The sequence below is a fragment of the Camelina sativa genome, chromosome 5 (assembly GCF_000633955.1).
Source record: "Camelina sativa cultivar DH55 chromosome 5, Cs, whole genome shotgun sequence".
Lineage (NCBI taxonomy): Eukaryota > Viridiplantae > Streptophyta > Magnoliopsida > Brassicales > Brassicaceae > Camelina > Camelina sativa.
In genome coordinates, this window is record NC_025689.1 from 351764 (window position 1) to 375010 (window position 23247).

Genomic DNA, 23247 nt, shown 5'->3' on the forward strand with positions numbered 1-23247 from the left:
AACAGAACTCACGATAAAAGTTGGTAAACAGTCGCCTGTCTGGGACTGAATGCAATTGCAGTAACAGCTCCAGTGTGGCCCCGCAATACAGAAATTGGCATTCCATCAGGCAACCGCCACTGTCATAAGAATCAATACTCTCTAACTGATAAATAAATTAAAACAAGTAATACAGTAAAGACTAGAAGTGTATTCTTACCACTCGGATCACAAAATCGTTTGAAGCTGACGCCACCAATGCATTGTTTGAACTAACGGCCAAGTCTGTAATGTCACCCTACATATAACATGCATAGGCGAGACTAATTTTAGTAGAACAGTCCACAACCTATTTCTTACAAATATCGAAAACAATAGCTCACTTCATGCCCGCGGCAGCTAGCCAAGCAAAGCGCAGTTTCCATTGACCAAATTTTGACAAGCCGGTCATCAGAACCAGTGATAACATATCTTCCAGAACGATCAAATATAGCTGTGCAACAAAAGTATAGATAGTCATACTGTTACTTTTGTACCTAACAAAAACATTTTGTCACAATAAATGGTGCTCCTATGATGGACATACTGCATTACAACTTCCAGATATTCTAATCAGAAGATATAAACAGACTACTATAAATTCCAAGGTTGCAAATGCAACATAACAAGGTATATAATTCCAACAAACCAGAGATTAAACAGAAAGGATGTATTGTGAAGGTCATACCGCAGTAGACAGCATTACGATGTCCTCTGAGCTTCTTTATATTTTGCATCTTTTGAACCATTGTTGATGGTTTTGCAATAGCATGGCATGCTGAAAGAATGGACGGAGCACGGTGGTGTTTTCTGAAACCTCCTCCTATTTCCCTGAGACTTAGTCCACGCACTTGATCGGCATGCATATGCGGCCAGCGTAAGTATGACGCAACATGCCTAGCTTTCTGAGACTCTATATTTTTATCTTCACATAGGGGAAAAATAATTAACAATTAAGTAACAAGGACCTAGGGTAAGAATTGGAGAGGTTAAAGAGATTTTCAAAGTAAAAGCATACGTGGACACTTCTCCTAGATGAGGCTACTTCACCAGAATTCCAAATTCAAGTCATGACACCAAGTAAAGATAACCAAAACCACAAAAATAAATTCTAAAATGCACAGTCCTAGAGCCACTATCAGGTTCATGTATGTGATTTTTTTCAAGTCCCAGATCCAAATACATAAAGAAAAAGAAAAAGAAAAAAAAATATCCTGATTTCCAAACATCATTTCGCCCAAGTACCATGTCTTTTCAAAGCAAAATAAATATAAAAATCATGAAGCTTTGAAATTCATGCACAACGAAGTAGATGAATAGGAATTACTACGTACGATCCACAAGTGAAAAGGTGCCAGATCCCAGTAGTGTTGGAACATCAGCAGCATTGGGAGCATTTCCTTCAACTCTCATGTGTGAAGGTAAAATAAGTTGTTTGAGAAGCTTCACCAAGTGATCCTTTTCGATATGAGGATACCTGTCAGTAACAAAAAAAAAAAAAAAAAGATGATGACAGAAGCCATGAAAGGGAAAAATACTTGGGCACAACTACGGACCTCGAACAAAGTATGACATATCATAATTAAAAGCGCACATGTTGAGAGACAAGTAACAGAACATTTCAAAAAGCTATGGCAAGGCTTCCATAGTAACTCAAGAATAAAAGAGTGGAGAAAGCAAAACAAAGAAAGGAAACTGTACCTGTCTATCAAATTATCATAACTCAACGGAAGGGAGATGCCATCATCGTCAGGACGCCCAGTACAAGTGCCACTTCTTGACCACCAGGAATGATATCTACGGGGTAAAAGCCCTTTCTCCAAAATTTCGTCTCTCAAGTGCCCAAAGGTGCGTTCACAGGGGCCAGTAGAAAGAAAATGTAAAATCAGGAAATAGACTTCTCTAAGGTCCATATCTACATCAGTTAGCGAAGAATGGCAAACAAGTCTCTCATGTGGCTCAAGAGTTGCATTTCCTGAAACCACGTTTGCCAAATTCGAAGCTTCCATAAAAGGAATAGATTTGGGTATCCACTCCATGATGATAACGCCGCCTGTGGAAGAGAGTAGCACTAGTCAAACTAAATGCCATTGCCAAAGTGAAAGATAGTCTTCTTAATCAGAAAAATTTAGAGTAGCAACGAGTACAGAAACACCACAGATGACATTTTCAAGCATTTAATAAAACCAAGACATATATATGTAGGAAATAGAATTGCCCACTAACCTAATAAACTAACTAGGGTTGCCTTTTTGAAAAATTGGAACCTGAGGTAACTTAACTAAATCGGTTCTTCCTACACAGGGGAGGATCAGTTGTGTCAATGTATTGAAATCAAAATCTGAAAGAAGAGTTTCCCCTAACGAAAGAGACTGAAAGAAGAATAAAACATCACAAAGGAATTGGATCGTAAACCACTGAGACAAAATCTTAAAAGCGATTGCAACGAGTTATTCCCGAATCAAAAAAAAAAAAAAAAAAAGCCCTAAGATCCAATTACATAGAAAAGCACTCACCACCATCAACTAAAAACTTCGCAGCTAGGAAGAAGAAGAAGGGAGAAACGCAAGTAAAGAGCTAACCTCGAAACAAGTTAGGGTTAAGTTTAGGTCAAGAAGCTGCTACGCTACTCAGCAGCAGTTGATTGGTCGGGATAGAGAGAGAAAAGGAATCTTCGATTCGTCGTTTCAACGATTCGAATGAGGAGGTGAAAGGACGAAACCCAGAGAGACGAAGCAGCGAATTCGAATGATTAACGACGTTACATTCTGCGAATTGAGAGCGTCTCTGTCCTGGTTACGACGACATCGCCAGGTCGAGCGAGAACAGGGATGAACGAAACNAAAAAAAAAAAAAAAAAAAAAAAAAAAAAAAGACCAGTGACGCTATTTTTTTTTGTTTTTAATATTTCTTTCTTTATTTACCGCTGTAAGATTTTTCTGGAAAATACAAATTTGAGAATAGAGAAAAAAACAATAAGAAGAAAGGAAACTCGGGTTCGTAAGTGCAAAAGACAGATACACCCCTTACTTGTTTGTGGCATCTTCTTATGCCGCCTGAGTATTGTAGGGGTATCAATGACTTTTCTGTTTTTAAATGGCGGCCAGGCCGACAAATAATAATAGTAATAGATCCGGTTTCATTTTTCTTGTTTTCGCATATATAACCTTTTTATTATCTTCAGATTTTAACTGGGTGATGATACTGATACGGTGGTTCTGACGCATTTCTTGTTACTATCTACTTTTCTTACCGCCAAAAATATATATATAAGTGAACGAATTCAAAATTGCAAATAAACACGAAAGAGGAGCATGAAGCAAGCACTCATGTTATTTACCATTTATAAATAAATAAATAAAAACAATTTTAGTTCTGTAAGAGAAACGATTTTGAATCCATTTACTGAACCTTCACAATTATATATAGAAATAAAAAAATTGTACAGATTTCAGTTTTCATTAACATAGTTCGGTTGCAATTTCTTGGTATCAAATTAACATAGTTCAGTTTTCATTAACCTTCAATTACTGGTTCTCATCACCTTTTAGATGGCCGTAAGCTGGTTCTACATATCAAATTTGTACATTATTATTAGCCCATGCTTTAGAAAGCCCATTTACGCGACCCATATACTACAGCATCAACAACAACATTTGTAATTTCATTTAAACCTTTACTAATATAACCTTTAGTCGTGCAAAGTTATTGCCAAGTCGTGCAAATTGATATGGGAAAGAGTCTTCCGTGGTCCCGTGGAAGTAGCAGCCTCAAAGGCCTATGGATTGCTGCTGCTTTGGTTCTATTTATTGCATGGATTGCTGCTGCTTTGGTTCTATTTATTGCATGGATTGCTACCGCTTGGAGGCAACTAGTGACGGTTTCGTTTAGATTGTAAATCAATCACAAAGTTTGGATTTGGAAGTCTGCTTAAATTTATATAATCAAAACTGGTGTGGACATACAAACTTTCCACGACTCTTCGGATCTTGGGTATTGAAGGGTCCACCAATTGTTCCTCCTGGTTTGATATCAATATGAGATGTATAATCTTTGGTTTACAGTCATGATATATAGTAACTGGAATCCCTATGTTGTCATTATTTTCATCTTTGACAAGTTAGTGTCTTTGGCTTTTGCGATTCACGAATACTGATATCAAACAGTAGATGTTTTGCTTTTGCTTTCGTGATTTAGTTGGTCATTCTAATGATACAAAATCTCAGTACATACTCAAGTTTGATATATATTCTGAACTCAGTTTCAATCACGAAATCGAACACTCGATCCAATATTATTATCGGATAGGAGAAGCTTGACAACTTAGCTTTTAAACAGACTCCCAAATCCGAACTTGAGCGAGCGCAAAAATCATCAGATTCATCAAAATTCTAGTTGAGATTTTTCATCAACTCCACACAACAAACACTATAAGGGCAATTGAACCAAACAAAACACTTGAAACAAAAAAAAACGTAAGAGAAATATACTCCTGGTATATGTATTGTAATTGTACTATCCATATTCTGATATTTCATTATCACATTACAATCATCAAACCAAACCAAACCAAAACACAACAAGGGACAACAACAACAACAACAACATCAACAAAAACATCGAGATCTGACCATACCTAAACATTATTAATTATCATAAGTACGGCACTCATCAGTCTCAGGATTGTCATTGCAGTACTCTTCCAAAGGATCGGAGCCACCAGCTTTCTTCTTGTCCCTAGCATGACTCGCCGCCGCACTCAGCTCCTCCACCTCGTCCCACGCCGCCACACACTCTCCGCTCACCGGATCATCAGCGCATGTCTCCTTGGCTTCTTGTATACTCTTCTCCACCTTGTCCGATATCCCTCCTTCCGATGTCGCCTTTACCACAACCATCCTGTTCATCGAACCCAACTTCCACGGGTAATTCAACCGGACCGGAGCTGATACACGAACCGCCGGTAGAACTACCACTCGTGGAGTCGCCACGCTTAGACCAGATGCACCTATGGTTGTCATCGTTGGATGGACTATGGAGGAGAGATTTTTTTTTCAATGTAAAGAGACGAATGAAGATAAATATACAAATACTCTCTCTATCTATCGGTTCACGTTACTTAACAAAACTCTGTGATCACAAATCCTCTTATCTTCTAAGAACCATTCATCTTTTGCCACGTGTCTTTAATGCGCAAAAAGTATTCCACCCCCTGGACGGCTGACTTATAATGGGCCATATAGTAGAAAAGAAGCGCTAGTTGGGCCATCGCTAAGGCCCACATAAACAGCCGATATTTTCATGGTTGATAAATAAAACAAGTCGTCGTTGATAAGAGAAGAGGACGGTCGTTCTTCGTATTGTTGAGTGAACCGTCGAATAAGGGAATATTATTATCATCGCACTTTAAAGAAAAAGTAAAAAAGTATTTTAAAAAAAATAATTAATAATGATGCGCTTTCACAAAGCTTGTCATCGTTTCTCTCTTTCTCCTCTCTGCCATTTATCTCCGCCGTCTCCGTCGCCGTCTGCTTCTCTCCTTCTACCTTCCAAGCTTTCCGGATTCTCGACTCTGCGTGCTCGCCGTTGCCTAAGAGCTCATCGAATCTCCGGAAACCCGTTCACCATTTCCATGTCTTCACGTTCTGCTTCTACTAGGCTTCGTTGTCTCGCATCTGTCTGTGCTGAAGACGGTGGTAGCAGCTCTAATGGCTCCGTTTCAGCCTCTGCTACTGCAACTGAAGATGATGGTAACTGAATCCTTTTTTAAGCCGATTCTACTACCTAGGACTCGATTTTGTAGGATTTTGGAATTGTAACTTGGATTTGAATACTTTTGTGTGTATAGTTAGTGTTGTTGCTCGTCACTGAAATCGAAATCAAATCTCCAGAGAAATCGCGTTTGATTGCTTTTTTTGTTTGTTTGCTTGTGTTTGAACTACTGTATGTAGAATTGGCTTTAGGCACAGGGTATCGTCTTCCTCCGCCTGAGATCAGAGATATTGTAGATGCCCCACCAGTCCCTGCATTATCATTTTCACCACAAAGGGATAAGATATTGTTTCTCAAACGGAGAGCATTGCCCCCGCTGGCAGATCTAGCTAGACCAGAGGAGAAGCTTGCAGGTGTTCGAATCGATGGATACTGCAACACCAGAAGCAGGATGTCATTCTACACTGGTTTAGGAATCCATCAGTTATTGCCTGATGGTACGTTGAGTCCAGAGAAAGAGATCACTGGCATTCCAGATGGCGGTAAGATTAACTTTGTCACATGGTCTAATGACGGTAAGCATCTCGCTTTCAGCATCCGGGTCGATGAGAACGGAAACAGTAGTAAGCCAGTTGTATGGGTAGCTGATATTGATACTGGAGTTGCTAGACCATTGTTTAAGTCGCAAGATATTCATCTCAATGCGATTTTTGAGAGTTTTGTTTGGATTGATAATTCCACTTTGCTGGTGAGCACAATCCCTTCATCTCGTGGTGACCCACCAAAGAAACCTTTGGTCCCATCTGGTCCCAAAACTCTGTCAAACGAGAAGAAGAATGTTGTCCAAGTTAGAACATTCCAAGATTTGCTCAAGGATGAGTATGACGCTGATTTATTCGACTACTATGCCACATCACAACTGGTATTGGCTTCTCTGGATGGTACAGTGAACGAAGTAGGGGAACCTGCAGTGTATACATCGTTGGACCCTTCCACAGACCATAAGTACTTGTTAGTATCATCACTTCATAGGCCATATTCCTTCATTGTACCTTGTGGTAGATTTCCAAAGAAGGTGGAAGTCTGGACATCTGATGGTAGATTTGTAAGACAGCTATGTGACTTGCCCCTAGCTGAAGATATCCCCATTGCCTCCAATAGTGTGCGTAAAGGAATGCGTTCAATAAACTGGCGAGCAGACAAGCCTTCAACCCTCTACTGGTAAATATTTGAGATTCAAAGCGATTCACATGTAGTACACGTTTCAAAGTGGGATCTGAAATCGACTAATTTACAACTCTTTGAGATATGTAGGGCAGAAACACAAGATGGAGGTGATGCCAAAGTGGAAGTTTCACCGCGTGATATAGTTTATATGCAGTCTGCGGAACCACTGGCAGGAGAAGAACCAGAAGTGTTACACAAGCTCGATCTTCGTTATGGGTAAGCTGACTATTAATGTCATCTTATCAATAAACTGACTAACTTCATCAAAGCCTTCTATGTCCTAACATTTATCCGATTTCAATTCTACAGAGGAATTTCTTGGTGTGATGATACATTAGCTCTGGTTTATGAATCATGGTATAAAACACGACGGACAAGGACATGGGTTATCTCTCCTGGATCTAGCGATGTCAGTCCACGCATCTTGTTTGATAGATCATCGGAAGATGTGTATTCAGACCCTGGCTCAACCATGCTGAGGAGAACTGCTGCTGGAACATATGTAATAGCAAAGATAAAGAAGGAAAATGATGAAGGCACTTATGTCTTATTGAACGGAAGTGGGGCTACACCACAAGGGAATGTACCCTTCCTTGACTTGTTTGACATGTAAGCCCAACCAGACAATGACTTCTTTTTTCTTGCGCTTTTTCTCGTGTTTTTATTGCCTTCATGCCGTAACAAACTGGGAATGTTCTGTACAATATTTATCTAGAAATACAGGCAACAAAGAACGAATCTGGGAGAGTGACAAGGAAAAGTATTTCGAGACAGTTGTTGCCTTGATGTCTGACCAGAAAGAAGGGGACTTAAGAATGGAGGAGCTGAAAGTCCTGACATCAAAGGAGTCTAAAACTGAAAACACCCAATATTCTCTCCAACTTTGGCCTGATAGGAAAGTGCAACAGATTACCAACTTTCCTCATCCGTATCCGCAGTTGGCTTCATTACAGAAAGAGATGATCAGGTACCAACGAAAAGACGGAGTTCAACTTACTGCAACACTATACCTACCACAAGGCTATGATCCATCAAAAGACGGTCCTCTTCCTTGTCTGTTTTGGTCTTATCCTGGTGAATTCAAGAGCAAAGATGCTGCTAGTCAAGTCCGTGGCTCTCCAAATGAATTTGCAGGCATTGGTTCAACGTCGGCCCTTCTTTGGCTTGCTAGAAGGTATTTTGCATTTTCCAATTCTATGCTTGGTTAGCATTGATACTGTTTCTTGCTGCTTCATTGTCCTGGAGTCTATTTCATCGAGCTTGTTGTGTTAGCTAATACCATCTGGATTCTTCTGCATCGTGCAGGTTTGCTATATTATCTGGACCTACCATACCTATAATTGGTGAAGGTGAGGAAGAGGCTAATGACAGGTACCGTGATATCTTCTTTAAATACACTGGTTTTTAAAACATGGCAACCTATGTCATTTTCATGGTTAAGGTTTGCTGAAAGCATAAAAACTAATTAAATGGGAGCCAGTGACATCAAACCACTCAAGTTTTAGATGTGAGATGTGCTTGAGATTGACAGTTTCTAATGTGAACTACTAAACAACATTCTCAGCTACGTAGAGCAATTGGTTGCAAGTGCCGAGGCTGCTGTAGAGGAAGTCGTCAGGCGTGGAGTAAGCATTGCTTGATCTTAATTCCATCTTCTCGCTACTGTATAAAACCACAACAGTTTTGAAACTTACTGTTTTGTCCTTCTTTTTCCAAGGTGGCTCATCCAAGCAAAATTGCTGTTGGGGGACACTCCTATGGAGCGTTTATGACAGCAAATCTTCTTGCTCATGCTCCTCATCTTTTCTCCTGCGGAATAGCTCGATCTGGCGCTTACAACAGAACACTCACGCCCTTTGGTTTCCAGGTGACATGGCCAATTGTCTTCGTCTCATTGTCTGCATTGGGATAATTATTGACTTATCTGTGGTTAACCTTTAACTATGCCTGTAAATTTTCAGAACGAGGACCGAACTCTGTGGGAAGCTACTAATGTCTATGTAGAGATGAGCCCATTCATGTCTGCTAATAAAATCAAGAAGCCAATCTTGCTCATTCATGGTGAAGAAGACAATAACCCAGGAACTCTAACAATGCAGGTTATGAGTTGAATAGAAATCACCCGAAAATATTAGATTCTAACCCACACCAATTTTCTCTCTCTAACTAGTTTCCTTTCTCATACATTGTATAACAGTCAGACCGATTCTTCAATGCACTAAAAGGTCATGGCGCTCTTTGCCGTCTTGTTGTTCTTCCTCACGAGAGCCACGGGTACTCAGCACGGGAAAGCATTATGCACGTACTCTGGGAAACCGACCGTTGGCTTCAAAAATACTGCGTTCCAAACACATCAGATGCAGATACAAGTCCCGACCAGTCGAAAGAAGGCTCGGATTCTGCAGACAAAGTAGCGGCAGGCACAGGTGGTGGTAATCCCGAGTTTGGTGAGCACGAAGATCACTACAAGCTCAGGAGATCACTTCTCTGGTAAACTGTCTCACCATTCCCGAAAGAAAAACAAAACTGCAAGATTTTCTCACATTCGATTTAGCTGATTCAGGTTTTTGGAATTGTTGGTTATGCTTTTTACAGAGTTCCAGAAGGTGCTTTATTTGGCTACATACAGCATTCGGATGCACTTGCAGAAGCAGAAAATACCAAAGAAAACCGCAGAAGCAACACAAACTATTTTTTTCAGAGAACATTGTCATTCATAATAATAATATGAAAAAAGAAGTTTTTGATACATGTATACACTCTGTCAAGTGCAATACTTCCATCAAATAAGTTTCAACAATATTATGCACCTTTTGTAATAATCTCAAACAGCAAAACAAAACAAGAGAAGAGATTACGTCTGAATCAACAGCAAATTTGAATTTGTTTATATAACTGACAAATATTTTTCTCAGATTTATTTCTTAAGAAATCCAAACAAAAATAATCCAAAAAACAGAAATCAAAATATTCAGGAACCAGTTAAGGAGCGCGGCTGTATTATTACTACTCTTGGGCAGCAATGACACTGATCTCACCTCTCTCAAGCAAGTCATAGAAAGCTCTGGTTTTCCTCTGTTCGTTCCAATGGTGCATCTTCCAGAGACCACCAGCAGCTAAACCGAGTGCCATACCGATAATTAACTCCTTGACAACACTAGGACCCTTCAATGTAGCATGCGCAACTTTGTGTCCTGCCATGTCTCTTCTTTCTTTCTTTCTCTCTAACCTACCAAAACGTTACAGCATAACAGCAAAGATCAAAACATGCATGAATCAGCAGTAATGTAACTTTCACTAAACAAAAGTTAGAAATGTAATTTAACTAGCAATTCATATAAGACTAACAATTTGGTTCCTTGTTTAGTCAAAACCGTTTATTTTCTCAATGGACATATAATAAAACTATGCATTAGATATGAGCTGCATATATATTGAGATGTCCATACATATTAAACCAACTGTCAAAAGGGGCAGTTGGTGATTTGTTTGATCGGGAGAGATGAAAAGCTTGGATTCAATGTCAATGACAAAAATTAGCAATCTCCTCCAGCCTAACCGATCAAATATATTCCCAGGAACTACTAAATATGATAAACTTTACAAAAAAAAAAAAGAAGGGAATCTGGATTCCGATCACTTAGATCGCCACAATAAAGAAGAGGAATCAATTTGAAATCAGAAAATCACTCATCATTATTCAATGAGAAGACGAATAATAGAAGAAAAGAAAAAAAAAGTAACAGAGGGAGAGAGATTAATTAATTTTAAGGATTTACCAAGTCGGAGTGTGGGTGGGGAGGTAGAGGAACGACGACCGTAACCAACGAATGAAGGAAGAAGAAGCGGAGGATTCTCAGGTGCTGAGAGGAGGAAATCACCACACTGATGATTGATAGAAAATTTATAAATTCAGTTTGATGGATCCTGATCCAGCCTATTAATTGGGCTAACATCTGATCACGGCCCATTAAGTTTTTATTTTCTTTTTTAAAATAAGAGTTTCGTTCTCCATTTCCCAACTTGTTGTTATCTTTGCATCATCATCATTAATCATATTCAAAGGTTCAAAACACCTAAATGCCGATAAAAGAAAGCAACACAATTCTTTTTTTTTTTTTTTTTTAATACAATATAAGTTACGAATCTACTACTACTCCAGGAATTCTAATATTTTACATGTATTCATTTCAAAAATTATAGTATATAGACAGGCATAAAATTTAAAAGAGTAAAAAAAACGGAATTATGATAATAATACTACAGTCTATAAGTGTGTCGGTGTGTAATATTTTCCGGAAGTTAAGAAGAGTGTGAAGTGAATGGCACCTACCAAACCATATGAAATGATCGATCTTGATTCTTAACCCAATTGGTGTGGAATTTATAAGCTTCAACCAAACTTGCAACAAAAAAAGAGTACAGCATTAAGTAGGAAACAACAACAACAACACTTTAATCAAAAAAAAAAAAATAACACACTTTTTCCCATAATAAGGCTAAGGTGGTCCTCGCCCCACCCAATTTATTTCTCTCTCTTTTCAAAAAACATGTCGCCGTCGTGCTGCTGCGGCAAGCGCTCCGTCGCTTTCTTCTTCCTCTTCATCTCCGCCGTCCCCATAGCTTACCTCGTTTCCTTAGAGCGAGCCGTTCCTTCGACGCACGTCATCTCTTACCACAGCTCCGGCTTCCTCCGCGAGTGCGCCAAATGGGACGACGTTGGTCGTAGGTTCCTCGTTTCCTACATGGACGGAGGCGGCGGTATCGGAGAGCTCGTCGTTCCTTCTAATTCTGATTCCGAAGACGTTCTCGAGGAACTCACTTTGGTCAAAGACCTTGACCTCTCCGGCAACTCTTCCAACGGTTTCATTATCGACCGCCACAGAAACCGTCTCCTCCTCGCTGTCGCCGATTTGCTCGGAAACCGTTTCAGCGCTTTAGTTGCCTACGATTTGTCCACGTGGCGCCGTCTCTTCCTCACTGTCCTTAGCAGCCAGCACAGTAAGTAATCATACGCAGACGATTCTTAACCGTCCGATTAATAGATTAGATTAGATTCAATTTGTTTCCTAAAATTGGAGCAATGTAATGTAATGTAGGTAAAGAGATATCATACGCAGACGATGTAGCTGTTGATGCACAAGGCAATGCTTACGTCACTGATGCAAAAGGAGGTAAAATATGGAAACTTGATCTCGATGGTAAGCTTGTGTCCATCATTAGAAGCCATCTCTTCGTTCCACCTGCCTCCTCTTGGTACTTCAACAACTTTGTCTCTCTTAACGGCATTGTTTATCACCCTGACGGCTTCCTTATCGTCATCCACACTTTCTCCGGTTCTTTGTTCAAAATCGATGTTAGTAATGATGCTGATATTAGTAGTCGAGTCACTGTCATTGACGTTTCTGGTGGCTCTTTGAGGTTTGGAGATGGTCTTGAGCTCTTGTCTCCTTCCAAGATTGTTGTTGCAGGTCCCATCTTTTTACTACTATAAACGTTTTTAATTAAAGTCTACCATAGAGACATTACTTATTCAAGTATTTTTTTGTGTGTGTGTGTTTTCATTTTCAGGTAGCCCGTCTTCGAAACTTGTAGAGAGTTCAGACGGGTGGCGGACGGCTTCTGTGACAGGTTGGTTCAGCAGTGGTATGGTTCATCGGTTAGTCTCGTCCGCTACTGTCAAGGAAGGAAGAGTTTATCTAAACCACATTGTTGGGTTTGGCTCTAAGAAGAGACACATACTTGTAGAAGCTGTGTTTTAGATGCTCTGTTTTGCTTATGAGTTATGACCTCTTTAAGATTCTACTAGAATCTGATTCTTTAATTATCCAATTTCTTTTAATCTATTAGATAATCATTCATCATCGTTGTAACGATTTGTTGAAGCCTTTGGAACTTGAAACTCGTTTCGGTGTCATATATATACGCATTAGAAGACTACAAGAAAATTATGAATTTGGTATATAGATTAGTTGGAATCCTCAATTTTGGTAGAGAGATCTATAAAAACGCATATATAGACTATAGTACGTTTAATACAAACTTTGCATAATAAAACTTTCAAAACAATGTGTTAATTACACTTTATTGTCACCTTCATCATCATCAACAACAACATTGGAAGTAGTAGGACTTGCACGTGGATTTCTTCTTCTACCTTGTTCGAAAAGCAAAACCATCCCAAACCACAAAGACCCTTTGACGATCCTAACCATACCAATCGTCACAACCATATAATATAACCACCAGTTCACAAAATCCAACGTTCCCACGTCAAAACTAACGTTAACGTTACCATCGATGGGCAATAACAACAACAACAATGCTCTTTTAGCCTCTGCCACACCAACCAAAGCCTCTACTTCATCTCGAAGCTTCCACCACCACAACGTCCCACAGCTAACGGCCAAAGCCACCCTCTCCACCAACGTCTCTTCTCTCCGTTGACCGTCTTCCCCTCCTAACAACGTGTTATCCACCACAGGTCTCACGATCACTCGGCACCACAGAAGCATCACCTCGTGAAGACCAAAGAAAAACACAAGCCTGCTCAAGAAATTGCGTTCGCTTCCGATGATTAAACCGTTGGAGATCGTTGTTTGGAGTCCTAAACCGACGGAGACTTGAACAAGGAAGAGTGTCACCCACGCGATGCTGACGTGTGGATAAAAAGCAATCGAACGTTTGGGGTCTGCAGCTGTGATCTTGGTGGTTAGGCCAAGAACTAGAGTGTAAACGCTTATTGATGAAACGACGACGTATACGATCGCCGGATTCGCGCCAAGGAAGAGAGAATAGAAGAAAGATGACTCTGTGTGCGGCTGAGATTTGATCAAGGAGAAGAGGAAAGAAGCAGAAGAGAGACGACTAAGGAGAAGGAAAGAGAGAGGAAGGAGAAGGCTGAGGAGAGTTGTTGTCACTAGCCGGAAAGGCTTAACCACCAGCTGCTCCGCCTCTCTCCGCCACTTCCCACCGCCGGCGATATTCATCATCTTGATTATAAAGAATTGTCGAGAAGGTAAAGAAACATGAAGCAGTTTTTGTGTTATAAATATATGTTTTTTTTGGTTTTGTTTTGAGGGCATTGAAGGTTTATGTTTGAAGGAAAGATGAAGGAGTGGGTGCCATGTCCATAGTTTCAAGTTAGGTTTGATGAAAAAGAATCATTCATGTCAACATATTAATTAAAATACATTATCGACGGAATTATTAGTATTAAACACACGCATAATAAGGTTACTTGATTATTAAAACATTATACAAAGAGTGATAGACAAATCATTGCCTTTGTTCTTTCCAAGTAATATAAGTTTCTTTCTTTTGTCTACAAAAATTGTCAACTAAAAAGAAACAAAAATTATGGAGAGACAGACGTAAACACAACAGCTCGGAGAAACGACGACGTACTTGTAATCCATGATCCCTTCACTTTTTTTCAATAATTGAGCATTTCGTATCATGATGTCTTTAAAAAAAAAAAACAAATCGTATTTTATCTCTATTTAAAACGGAGATAGCCGTTGGCGATTTGTATATGTGAACGGCTATGATGTGATGGTTTGGTAAAGCCAATGGACGGCCACGATCTCGTCACAAAGGATGAACAAAATCTAGTTCAAATGATCAGAGAAGTCTGAAAGCAAAGTAAAAAAACTAAACAATTTGTCTTCTGTAGTATATATAATCAGGAAGCTAATCTCTTCTCCTTTCGATCAAAAAAATATCAATCAATATATCTAAGCCGGTGCAATCTGCTGTTGTTGCTGAACCACCTTGTAGCATTTGAGGCTGCATAGAGGAAGTTTAGTCTTCGAATCGCGATACTTGTAAGGATTGGTGCATGATGGACCTGCGCAATTTTCCCGCGGAGGAGGATAACTGCAGATTCCAAAAAAGAAGTATACTTGCCTTTAGAATAATAGCAACAGACCCAAAGAACATTGTAAATCGAATTCTAATCTAGAGCACTCCTTAATCTTTCATACGCATATAACATTTGAAGCAGTTCCTACCATCTATTTTATACTGCTCACTAACAAGATGATGTAGCTAACATGTGTAGTTTTTTCACATCAATCAGCTACGAGATTAAGGGACATCAAATCATGAATTTGGTCTGATTCCAAACAGACTCTGCGCAAAAGAAAAGAAAAGAGAGTAGCATACCCTGATGGTTTGGGATCGAACAGGCTAGGCACTTTGTCAATTGGAAATGAAACAGTGGTTCCATTAGGACCCATTATTGTTCTGATGTAGCAAGTTGAGGCTCTCTCCTCTTGTGCAGCCTTCTCCTGCAGAACACATGTTGTTGACTCTTATTTTCAGCATCTCAGTTTTACTAAGAAAAAATGTGTTTAGCGAAAAAGGTGGTTAAACATGCGCTTATATTATCCCAATTACCTGAGCCAACTCATCGAGTCGTTTCTTGATTTTGTCTCCACGCTTCTTCCTGCTCGAATCTTGACCTAGAATTTTTTTAATGGCCTCTGCCTGTGAAAACAAAACCAAAAGATCATACTCTCGTCATCTGCCAATTCATTAATGTGCATAGAGCACAACAGAGAAAGAAAAGAAAAAGAAAAAAAACACCAACCTCAGACTCTCTTGCAGCCTTCTCAATCTGAACTTTTCGCCTTTGAGCAGCTTCTGCCTTCTTCAATTGCTGCTCCATTTCTGAAAGAGTCTCCTTTTTCCCTATTTGTCAACATACGTTGCCACCATACATTATAGCCCTGTACTGCTAAAGATTTATGTGGAAGTAGCAAAAAGACTAAAATCTTACTTCTGGATGTAGGAGGTAATCCATCTGAAAAATCAATCGCACTTGATTTGCCAGAAGCAAGGGCTCGCTGACGACTAGTCAAATTTGATTCCCTCTTATTATCATTATTATCAATCTCTTTTTCATCAGACACCGCTTCAAGTTCCTCCGCACAATCCATGTCTTCGGACGCCTGTTCAGACACAGCTTTCTTCTTGCCGGAATTTTCCCCATTTGTAATCCCAGATGGCTTCAATTGCCTCCTTCCTGATCCTGACTCAGTATCGTCGTTACACACAGAAACTCTCTTATATTTCAGCTTTTCCAAATACCTGATCTCGTCATCATTGTCATCATCGCTATCAAAAACTCGTTTCTTTGGTGCTCGTTTGCTCTTGCGAACCGAGCCAGTTGGCTCTCCTTGTTTTCTCTTCCCCGTCATAGACCCGTCTATCTCAGCATCCTCAAGATCAGCCTTCTTATCTAGAGGGGAATCACAATCTTCAGAACTTTCCTGTAATTAAATAAAATTTAATGTAAAAAGATATTAAAAGTTTGCATAATCTAAACTGTCAAGAAAACCCACCACAGGAAATTAAGACACAAATAATCCACTCAAAGTAAAATTACTTCAGAAAACATTTTCAGATTGCTGTCCATATACATCAAACACTTACTAGTTTGAGATCAAGCAGCGGATAAGAGACTAATTTAACCCGACCCCGAGGAGATTATGGGCCGTAAGGCCCGAAAAGAGCGTAGCATTAACCGAAAAAGATACTATAAATCTCATTGGATGAGAGAGAGACACAGTTCAACAAGTTGAGCTATGTCAAGATATCCAAAAGTTAAGCTTATTTCACCTGCAAATCATGGTTAGGCCGAGTAGTATCATCATTCAGTGGTTTCGAAGACTTTCTAGATGAAGAACCATTAGCATGAACCAACCGACTCACACCACCGATCTTAAGCTTCATTCTCTTAGTTTCTCCCTCAAACTCACCCGAACCAGTTCCCTTTCCATTGATCGCATCTTTACCTTGTTCATCTTCCCGGGTTGCATTTTTCCAGCTAGCAGGAGCAAGTAGACCTTCAGTCGAACGTTTGTTTCTGTTGATGATCTCTCTTCGGCGAGAATCATTGTTACCTCTTTCAGAAACAGCTATAGATTCAGCACGTGAGATACAATGGCTAAGACTAAACTCTTTCCTTCTAGGGTTAGTATCAAAAGCCGGTATATCATCACTAGAGATGTTGCTGAAATGATCTGAAGAAGGTGTCGTCAAAAGATTTGATCCATCGGGACGAGGACGACGACGACAAGTCAAGCTACGTTTCTTCCTCACAGTATTATTATTCCTCATACCATCACAATAAGCACCACCATTGTCTTCCATTGTAGATCATTTGTAATCATATATAAACTCTTATCGCTCTCCAAGATGATAAACTGATCAATAGAGAAACCCCAAAGCTCCAACAATACTGAGAAGAAGCAGAAGAACACATTGAATCATCAGACAAATTAAGCAAAACAGAAATTCAAATTAAACGAATGTATCATCAGAATCCCAGATCAATCAGAACCGAGTAATCAATTGAAAATTACTAGGCCACGATCTCTCGTCGGATCCACAAAAACGATCGAATCAAAAGCCCCAATGAAGAAGTATCATAGCAATAAACACGGAACCATACAAGCTTTCAAAAAAAAAAAAAAAAAAGCAATACTTTGATCTATCAACACGAAAAAAAAAAAAAAAGAGAGAAGACACGAAGAGAATATAATAATACCTTGACGATTGATCAGGAGAGACGAATTGGGAGAGTAGAGAAGAGGATGATGATGATGATGATGAAAGTAAGAAGAAACAACAAAAGGGGAAAAAATCGAGGATTGGAGAAAGGGAGAATTAGGGTTAGGGAAAGAATTGGGAATAAGAAGAATTAAGAAAGCGTGAAGAGAAGACAAGTAGTAAAGAGGAAGAGGAGGTGAGAGACTAATTATCTCTTCCTTCACCATTTTTTTTTGCTATTTCAACACCAAACCCACACACACTCGCTTACAAAAAATAGAAATACCCAAACCCACACAAACAAAAAAAAAAAAAAAAAAAAAAAAAAAAAAAAAAAAAAAAAAAAATNNGGTTTTTTTTTTTTTTTTTTTGGTTTGCTGCTTCCTCTTTAGACTCGGTGAATCGACTCAGAGAGTGAACTCGTTTTCCCTTCTCTTTTTTCTACTCTGTCTCTCTCTCGTTTGTTTCCTTTTTCTTCTGCCTGCGTTGGTTTTTTTTTTTTCTGCTTTGTTTTTAGACCTGCCGGTGCGGCGCATGTTAAGAAGAGACGCACTTCCGTCTGTGTATGTTAGCCCTTTCTGTCACAGTCATATAATGACACGTGTTTTTTAAAAATAATTTACTTCTCACGTGAAAAAAAGTTACGTTTAAATCACACAACTATGAAATGGTATACTTGTGACTATTATCAATAGGAAAAATGATAATATCATAGTGGGACAATGATAATTGCAACTATAATTATAAAACAAAACAATCAATTTTGAGTGTTGATTACTTATTTACTTGAAACTTGCTGATTAACTGGTCAAAGTTTGGAATGTACCTACAGTAATTTTGGTTTACCCGGTAAAATTTGCCAAGGGTTTTTTTTTTCTTAGTACTAAAAAGACGAGTAATCATATATTATATATATACAAACGTAAGCAAAATTTTGAACTTTCAAAATTTCGGCGATCACGTTTAGATCAAATCTAACGGTTTTGAACCTTTTGAGACATGGCCAAAACGTTGCTACAGAGCTTCTTCATAAGCTCATCTAGAGACGCCGTCGGCGAATCAACACCAGGAACATCCACGAATATATCAGAGCAAGTCGACACATCAGAGATCGCCGCGCTCAAAACCTAATCCAATCTCCCGTAATCTCCACCGTCCATCGCCATCCTCGCATCTTCAAGACTCGAGACGAACGACTCGTAATTCTCGACGCAAACACTCATCGCCTCCTTCACCGTCATCGGCGTTTTGCTATCTTCCATCACACGCTTTGCGTATTCGAGAGTCGCGTTCGCTTTTTTGAACAGAGACTCTGCTTCCATTCGCATCACATCCTTCGCCTCGAATCCTCTGCTTCCTCCTCCTCCTCCTCCTTCGCCGCCGTCTCGTTTCTGTAAATCAGGCAGAATCGCGGCGATGCATTCGTTGTTGTAGTCTGTGTTCTTGCAGAGATCTTTCGCCGTCGTGTCGATCTTCATTGATGAGAAATCGAAGTTGTTTATGTGTTCGAATTTAGGAGCAAGATCTGCTATGTTTGTGACCGAGTCGAAGTCGATGTCGATGTCTTCTTGTGATGGTCCGGGTGCGGGTGTCTCCGTCGTGGAGGTGGGGGCTGGTGCGGAGGCTGGGACCGCTGAGATTGATGATACAGGCGGTTCAAGAAGCGAAGCCTCAGGTGAGGAAGCAGGGACTTGGGATATATCATCTTTTACTGAACGACCGATGGCTTGGACGTTGGATACGCCGGAGAATGTATAATAGAAAACAGTAACTCCGATGAGGATTATTGCTTTGTAAGGCTCCATTATTATTTTTTAAAAATTAATTGGTGATGGTTAGGAATTTAAAAAGGTTTAACTATATATATAAATTGACTGGTTTTTAAAGGTGCCAAATTTTTGGAAAAGCTAAATTACATGAGAGGTTACTCTCAAAAACCCAAATTTAAACCCTGTTATAGATTCATAATAATATAACCAAAAACCTTTAAAAGGAGATAAGTTATTACAAAATGCTGTTAAGAAAAATGTTGCAAAGAAAAATCATTAAACACTAATCTGCTACTAATTGGGTGAATAGTACAAAAATAGTGTTTGACAAAGGCCCAGTATAGGCCCAAATGTATAGACGTTAACAAGTTATTACAAAAAAAAAAAAGTAGTGATCACTAAACACTAATTAGGTGATATTACAAAAATAGTGCTTAACGAAGGCCCATTATAGGCCCAAATATATAGACGTTAACAAGTCGGTAAACCCGGGAAATTATTTTACTCGTCTCCTTCCTCTCTAATTTTACATAACCACCGGAAAAAAAAAAAAAAACACACGAAACCCTAAATTCGTCGTAACGAAGCTTAGCAACAGTTGAGAGAGCTTTGCTCAACAAAGCTATAGCTGAGAGAAGAGTAATTCAAAGGTGAAGTATGTCAAATCGGAAGTTTGGAATTGAAAAATTCGGCATAAATCGGCAAACTACCTACAGTTTCGAGCGATCTGAAGCACCGCAACGTCTCTACGTCCCTCCGTCGTCTCGCGGCGGAGACAATTCCGAAGATGCCGATCTAGATAACATTGATTACATAGAAAACGAAGAAGCTGAGGAAGACGTCGAGGAAGGCGGTTCTGCGGCGGCTAACGGTGGCGATGATGATGAGATCGATCCATTAGATGCTTTTATGGAAGGAATTCACCAGGAGATGAAAGCTGCTCCACCTCCTAAACCAAAGGAGAAACTGGAGAGGTACAAGGACGATGATGATGACGATCATATTGAGAGTTTCCTCAAGGCGAAGAAGGATTTAGGCTTGACACTAGCCGCAGACGCGCTTAACGCTGGTTATAACTCTGACGAGGAGGTGTATGCTGCAGCCAAGGCCGTGGATGCAGGGATGATTGAGTATGATTCCGATGACAACCCCATTGTCGTGGATAAAAGGAAGATTGAGCCGATTCCAGCTCTGGATCATAGCTCCATTGATTACGAACCCATTAATAAGGACTTCTACGAGGAGGCGGAATCTATATCGGGTAAGTCTCTCTATTCGTTAAAGTTACTAGCTTTCTTATAGGTCTTGGTGTTGGATCCAAATTTTGATTTAAGTTTTCTTTATCCACAGGAATGAGTGAACAAGAAACTTCAGATTACCGTCAGCGGTTAGGGATCCGTGTGTCGGGTTTTGATGTTCATCGGCCAGTTAAGACATTTGAGGATTGTGGATTTTCCTCACAGATTATGAGTGCTATCAAAAAGCAAGCTTATGAAAAGCCTACAACAATCCAATGCCAGGCTTTACCCATTGTGCTATCTGGTCGAGATGTTATTGGCATAGCCAAAACTGGTTCAGGAAAGACCGCAGCATTTGTTCTTCCCATGATTGTGCATATTATGGATCAGCCCGAACTTCGGAAAGACGAAGGTCCTATTGGTGTCATTTGTGCTCCAACTAGAGAACTGGCTCATCAGATATTCTTGGAAGCTAAGAAATTTTCAAAAGCATATGGTCTACGTGTCTCTGCTGTGTACGGTGGAATGTCTAAACATGAGCAGTTTAAGGAACTCAAGGCAGGATGCGAGATTGTTGTTGCTACTCCGGGAAGGTTGATTGATATGCTGAAGATGAAGGCTTTGACAATGATGAGAGCCTCTTATTTGGTTCTTGATGAGGCAGATCGGATGTTTGACCTTGGTTTTGAGCCACAAGTAAGGTCTATCGTTGGCCAGATTCGTCCTGATCGCCAGACTTTACTGTTTTCAGCCACTATGCCTTGGAAAGTTGAAAAATTAGCTAGGGAAATCCTCTCAGATCCTATTAGAGTCACAGTTGGTGAAGTGGGGATGGCCAATGAAGATATTACGCAAGTTGTCAATGTAATACCTTCTGATGCTGAAAAGCTTCCCTGGCTAATTGAGAAGCTCCCTGGAATGATTGATGAGGGTGATGTATTAGTGTTCGCTTCTAAAAAAGCCACTGTTGATGAGATTGAAGCTCAGCTTACTCTAAATTCTTTTAAAGTTGCTGCTCTTCACGGTGATAAAGATCAGGCATCGCGAATGGAAACTTTACAGAAGTTCAAATCTGGAATCTACCATGTGCTGATTGCCACTGATGTTGCTGCCCGAGGTCTAGACATTAAGTCACTCAAGACCGTGGTTAATTATGACATTGCAAAAGATATGGACATGCATGTACATCGTATTGGTAGAACAGGCCGTGCTGGTGATAAGGATGGGGTTGCCTATACACTTGTTACGCAGAGAGAAGCTAGATTTGCGGGTGATTTGGTAAACAGTTTGGTTGCTGCTGGTCAGAATGTACCTCCAGAACTCATGGATCTCGCCATGAAGGTAATAACAGTTTCCCTTTGTTGACAACGTTTTATAAATATTATTTCGTGTATCCTCTATAATTGTTCATTCTACTAGCTCCATTCCACTGCTCGAGTTTCGTTTTTGCTTAGATTAAGATATGTTTTTGAGTTAAATTTTATCTTTGTAAATCAATAGGATGGACGGTTCAAATCCAAGCGTGAAGGGAGAAAAGGAGGTAAGCGTTCTGTAGCTTTATTTTGTATTGTAGCACTATTAGTATTATTAAGAGAAACTTTGCACTGGTAGATGAATCCAAAAAAGGAAAAGTTTAATGTTTCTCTGCATAGATCTTCTTGTGAAGTGAGTGAAACTATCCAAAAACCTGTGCTTGATCTCTGAAATCTCTTANGCTTCCATTCGCATCACATCCTTCGCCTCGAATCCTCTGCTTCCTCCTCCTCCTCCTCCTTCGCCGCCGTCTCGTTTCTGTAAATCAGGCAGAATCGCGGCGATGCATTCGTTGTTGTAGTCTGTGTTCTTGCAGAGATCTTTCGCCGTCGTGTCGATCTTCATTGATGAGAAATCGAAGTTGTTTATGTGTTCGAATTTAGGAGCAAGATCTGCTATGTTTGTGACCGAGTCGAAGTCGATGTCGATGTCTTCTTGTGATGGTCCGGGTGCGGGTGTCTCCGTCGTGGAGGTGGGGGCTGGTGCGGAGGCTGGGACCGCTGAGATTGATGATACAGGCGGTTCAAGAAGCGAAGCCTCAGGTGAGGAAGCAGGGACTTGGGATATATCATCTTTTACTGAACGACCGATGGCTTGGACGTTGGATACGCCGGAGAATGTATAATAGAAAACAGTAACTCCGATGAGGATTATTGCTTTGTAAGGCTCCATTATTATTTTTTAAAAATTAATTGGTGATGGTTAGGAATTTAAAAAGGTTTAACTATATATATAAATTGACTGGTTTTTAAAGGTGCCAAATTTTTGGAAAAGCTAAATTACATGAGAGGTTACTCTCAAAAACCCAAATTTAAACCCTGTTATAGATTCATAATAATATAACCAAAAACCTTTAAAAGGAGATAAGTTATTACAAAATGCTGTTAAGAAAAATGTTGCAAAGAAAAATCATTAAACACTAATCTGCTACTAATTGGGTGAATAGTACAAAAATAGTGTTTGACAAAGGCCCAGTATAGGCCCAAATGTATAGACGTTAACAAGTTATTACAAAAAAAAAAAAGTAGTGATCACTAAACACTAATTAGGTGATATTACAAAAATAGTGCTTAACGAAGGCCCATTATAGGCCCAAATATATAGACGTTAACAAGTCGGTAAACCCGGGAAATTATTTTACTCGTCTCCTTCCTCTCTAATTTTACATAACCACCGGAAAAAAAAAAAAAAAA

The 23247-nt window shown here is 39.7% G+C and overlaps 9 protein-coding genes and 1 pseudogene across 10 annotated transcripts in view; 3 read left to right on the forward strand and 7 right to left on the reverse strand.

The window, feature by feature from the left end:
• Window positions 1-2874, reverse strand: part of LOC104788725 (PH-interacting protein-like) — a 10166-nt gene extending 7292 nt beyond the window's left edge. Inside the window, exons 1-6 of the mRNA XM_019245154.1 lie at window positions 2601-2874; window positions 1720-2071; window positions 1353-1495; window positions 707-943; window positions 363-472; window positions 200-277 (exon numbers count right to left, since the gene is read on the reverse strand). Of these exons, the coding sequence (XP_019100699.1) occupies window positions 200-277; window positions 363-472; window positions 707-943; window positions 1353-1495; window positions 1720-2057 (906 nt within the window). The 5' untranslated portion in view covers window positions 2058-2071; window positions 2601-2874. The remainder of the gene's footprint in view (window positions 1-199; window positions 278-362; window positions 473-706; window positions 944-1352; window positions 1496-1719; window positions 2072-2600) is intronic.
• LOC104784553 (calvin cycle protein CP12-1, chloroplastic-like) lies at window positions 4491-5104 on the reverse strand. Its single transcript, XM_010509590.2, has one exon. The coding sequence runs from the start codon at window positions 5037-5039 to the stop codon at window positions 4665-4667; it is 375 nt and encodes a 124-aa protein (XP_010507892.1). The 5' UTR covers window positions 5040-5104; the 3' UTR covers window positions 4491-4664.
• Window positions 5382-9759, forward strand: LOC104784555 (probable glutamyl endopeptidase, chloroplastic). Its single transcript, XM_010509592.1, has 11 exons — window positions 5382-5768; window positions 5970-6951; window positions 7045-7173; window positions 7267-7566; window positions 7673-8131; window positions 8263-8328; window positions 8522-8582; window positions 8675-8824; window positions 8919-9056; window positions 9155-9447; window positions 9553-9759. Coding segments are annotated over exons 1-11 (2880 nt in total). The 5' UTR covers window positions 5382-5467; the 3' UTR covers window positions 9554-9759.
• Window positions 9735-10834, reverse strand: LOC104784554 (probable cytochrome c oxidase subunit 5C-1). 2 transcript variants are annotated; one of them, XM_019245593.1, is made up of 2 exons: window positions 10737-10834; window positions 9735-10181 (listed from the first exon to the last, which is right to left on the reverse strand). In XM_019245593.1, exon 2 carries the CDS (start codon window positions 10156-10158, stop codon window positions 9964-9966), a length of 195 nt encoding a protein of 64 aa, XP_019101138.1. In that variant the 5' UTR covers window positions 10159-10181; window positions 10737-10834; the 3' UTR covers window positions 9735-9963. The 2 variants fall into 2 exon arrangements, 1 of the variants encoding a protein (XP_019101138.1); XR_767258.2 differs by having other exon boundaries at window positions 9745-10186.
• Window positions 11386-12823, forward strand: LOC104784556. Its single transcript, XM_010509593.2, has 3 exons — window positions 11386-11958; window positions 12057-12428; window positions 12529-12823. The coding sequence occupies exons 1-3, from the start codon at window positions 11508-11510 to the stop codon at window positions 12717-12719; spliced, it is 1014 nt and encodes a 337-aa protein (XP_010507895.1). The 5' UTR covers window positions 11386-11507; the 3' UTR covers window positions 12720-12823.
• LOC104784557 lies at window positions 12904-14081 on the reverse strand. Its single transcript, XM_010509594.2, has one exon. It carries the CDS (start codon window positions 14040-14042, stop codon window positions 13035-13037), a length of 1008 nt encoding a protein of 335 aa, XP_010507896.1. The 5' UTR covers window positions 14043-14081; the 3' UTR covers window positions 12904-13034.
• Window positions 14513-17810, reverse strand: LOC104784559 (INO80 complex subunit B). Its single transcript, XM_010509595.1, has 7 exons — window positions 17513-17810; window positions 16582-17203; window positions 15740-16232; window positions 15551-15651; window positions 15358-15447; window positions 15124-15248; window positions 14513-14835 (listed from the first exon to the last, which is right to left on the reverse strand). Exons 2-7 carry the CDS (start codon window positions 17113-17115, stop codon window positions 14694-14696), a joined length of 1485 nt encoding a protein of 494 aa, XP_010507897.1. The 5' UTR covers window positions 17116-17203; window positions 17513-17810; the 3' UTR covers window positions 14513-14693.
• LOC104784560 lies at window positions 18435-19319 on the reverse strand (annotated as a pseudogene).
• On the forward strand, window positions 19805-22168 carry LOC104784561 (DEAD-box ATP-dependent RNA helicase 24-like). The gene is made up of 3 exons (XM_010509596.2): window positions 19805-20544; window positions 20634-21862; window positions 22022-22168. The coding sequence occupies exons 1-3, from the start codon at window positions 19941-19943 to the stop codon at window positions 22130-22132; spliced, it is 1944 nt and encodes a 647-aa protein (XP_010507898.1). The 5' UTR covers window positions 19805-19940; the 3' UTR covers window positions 22133-22168.
• Window positions 22232-22726, reverse strand: LOC104784562. The gene has a single exon (XM_010509598.1). The coding sequence runs from the start codon at window positions 22724-22726 to the stop codon at window positions 22232-22234; it is 495 nt and encodes a 164-aa protein (XP_010507900.1).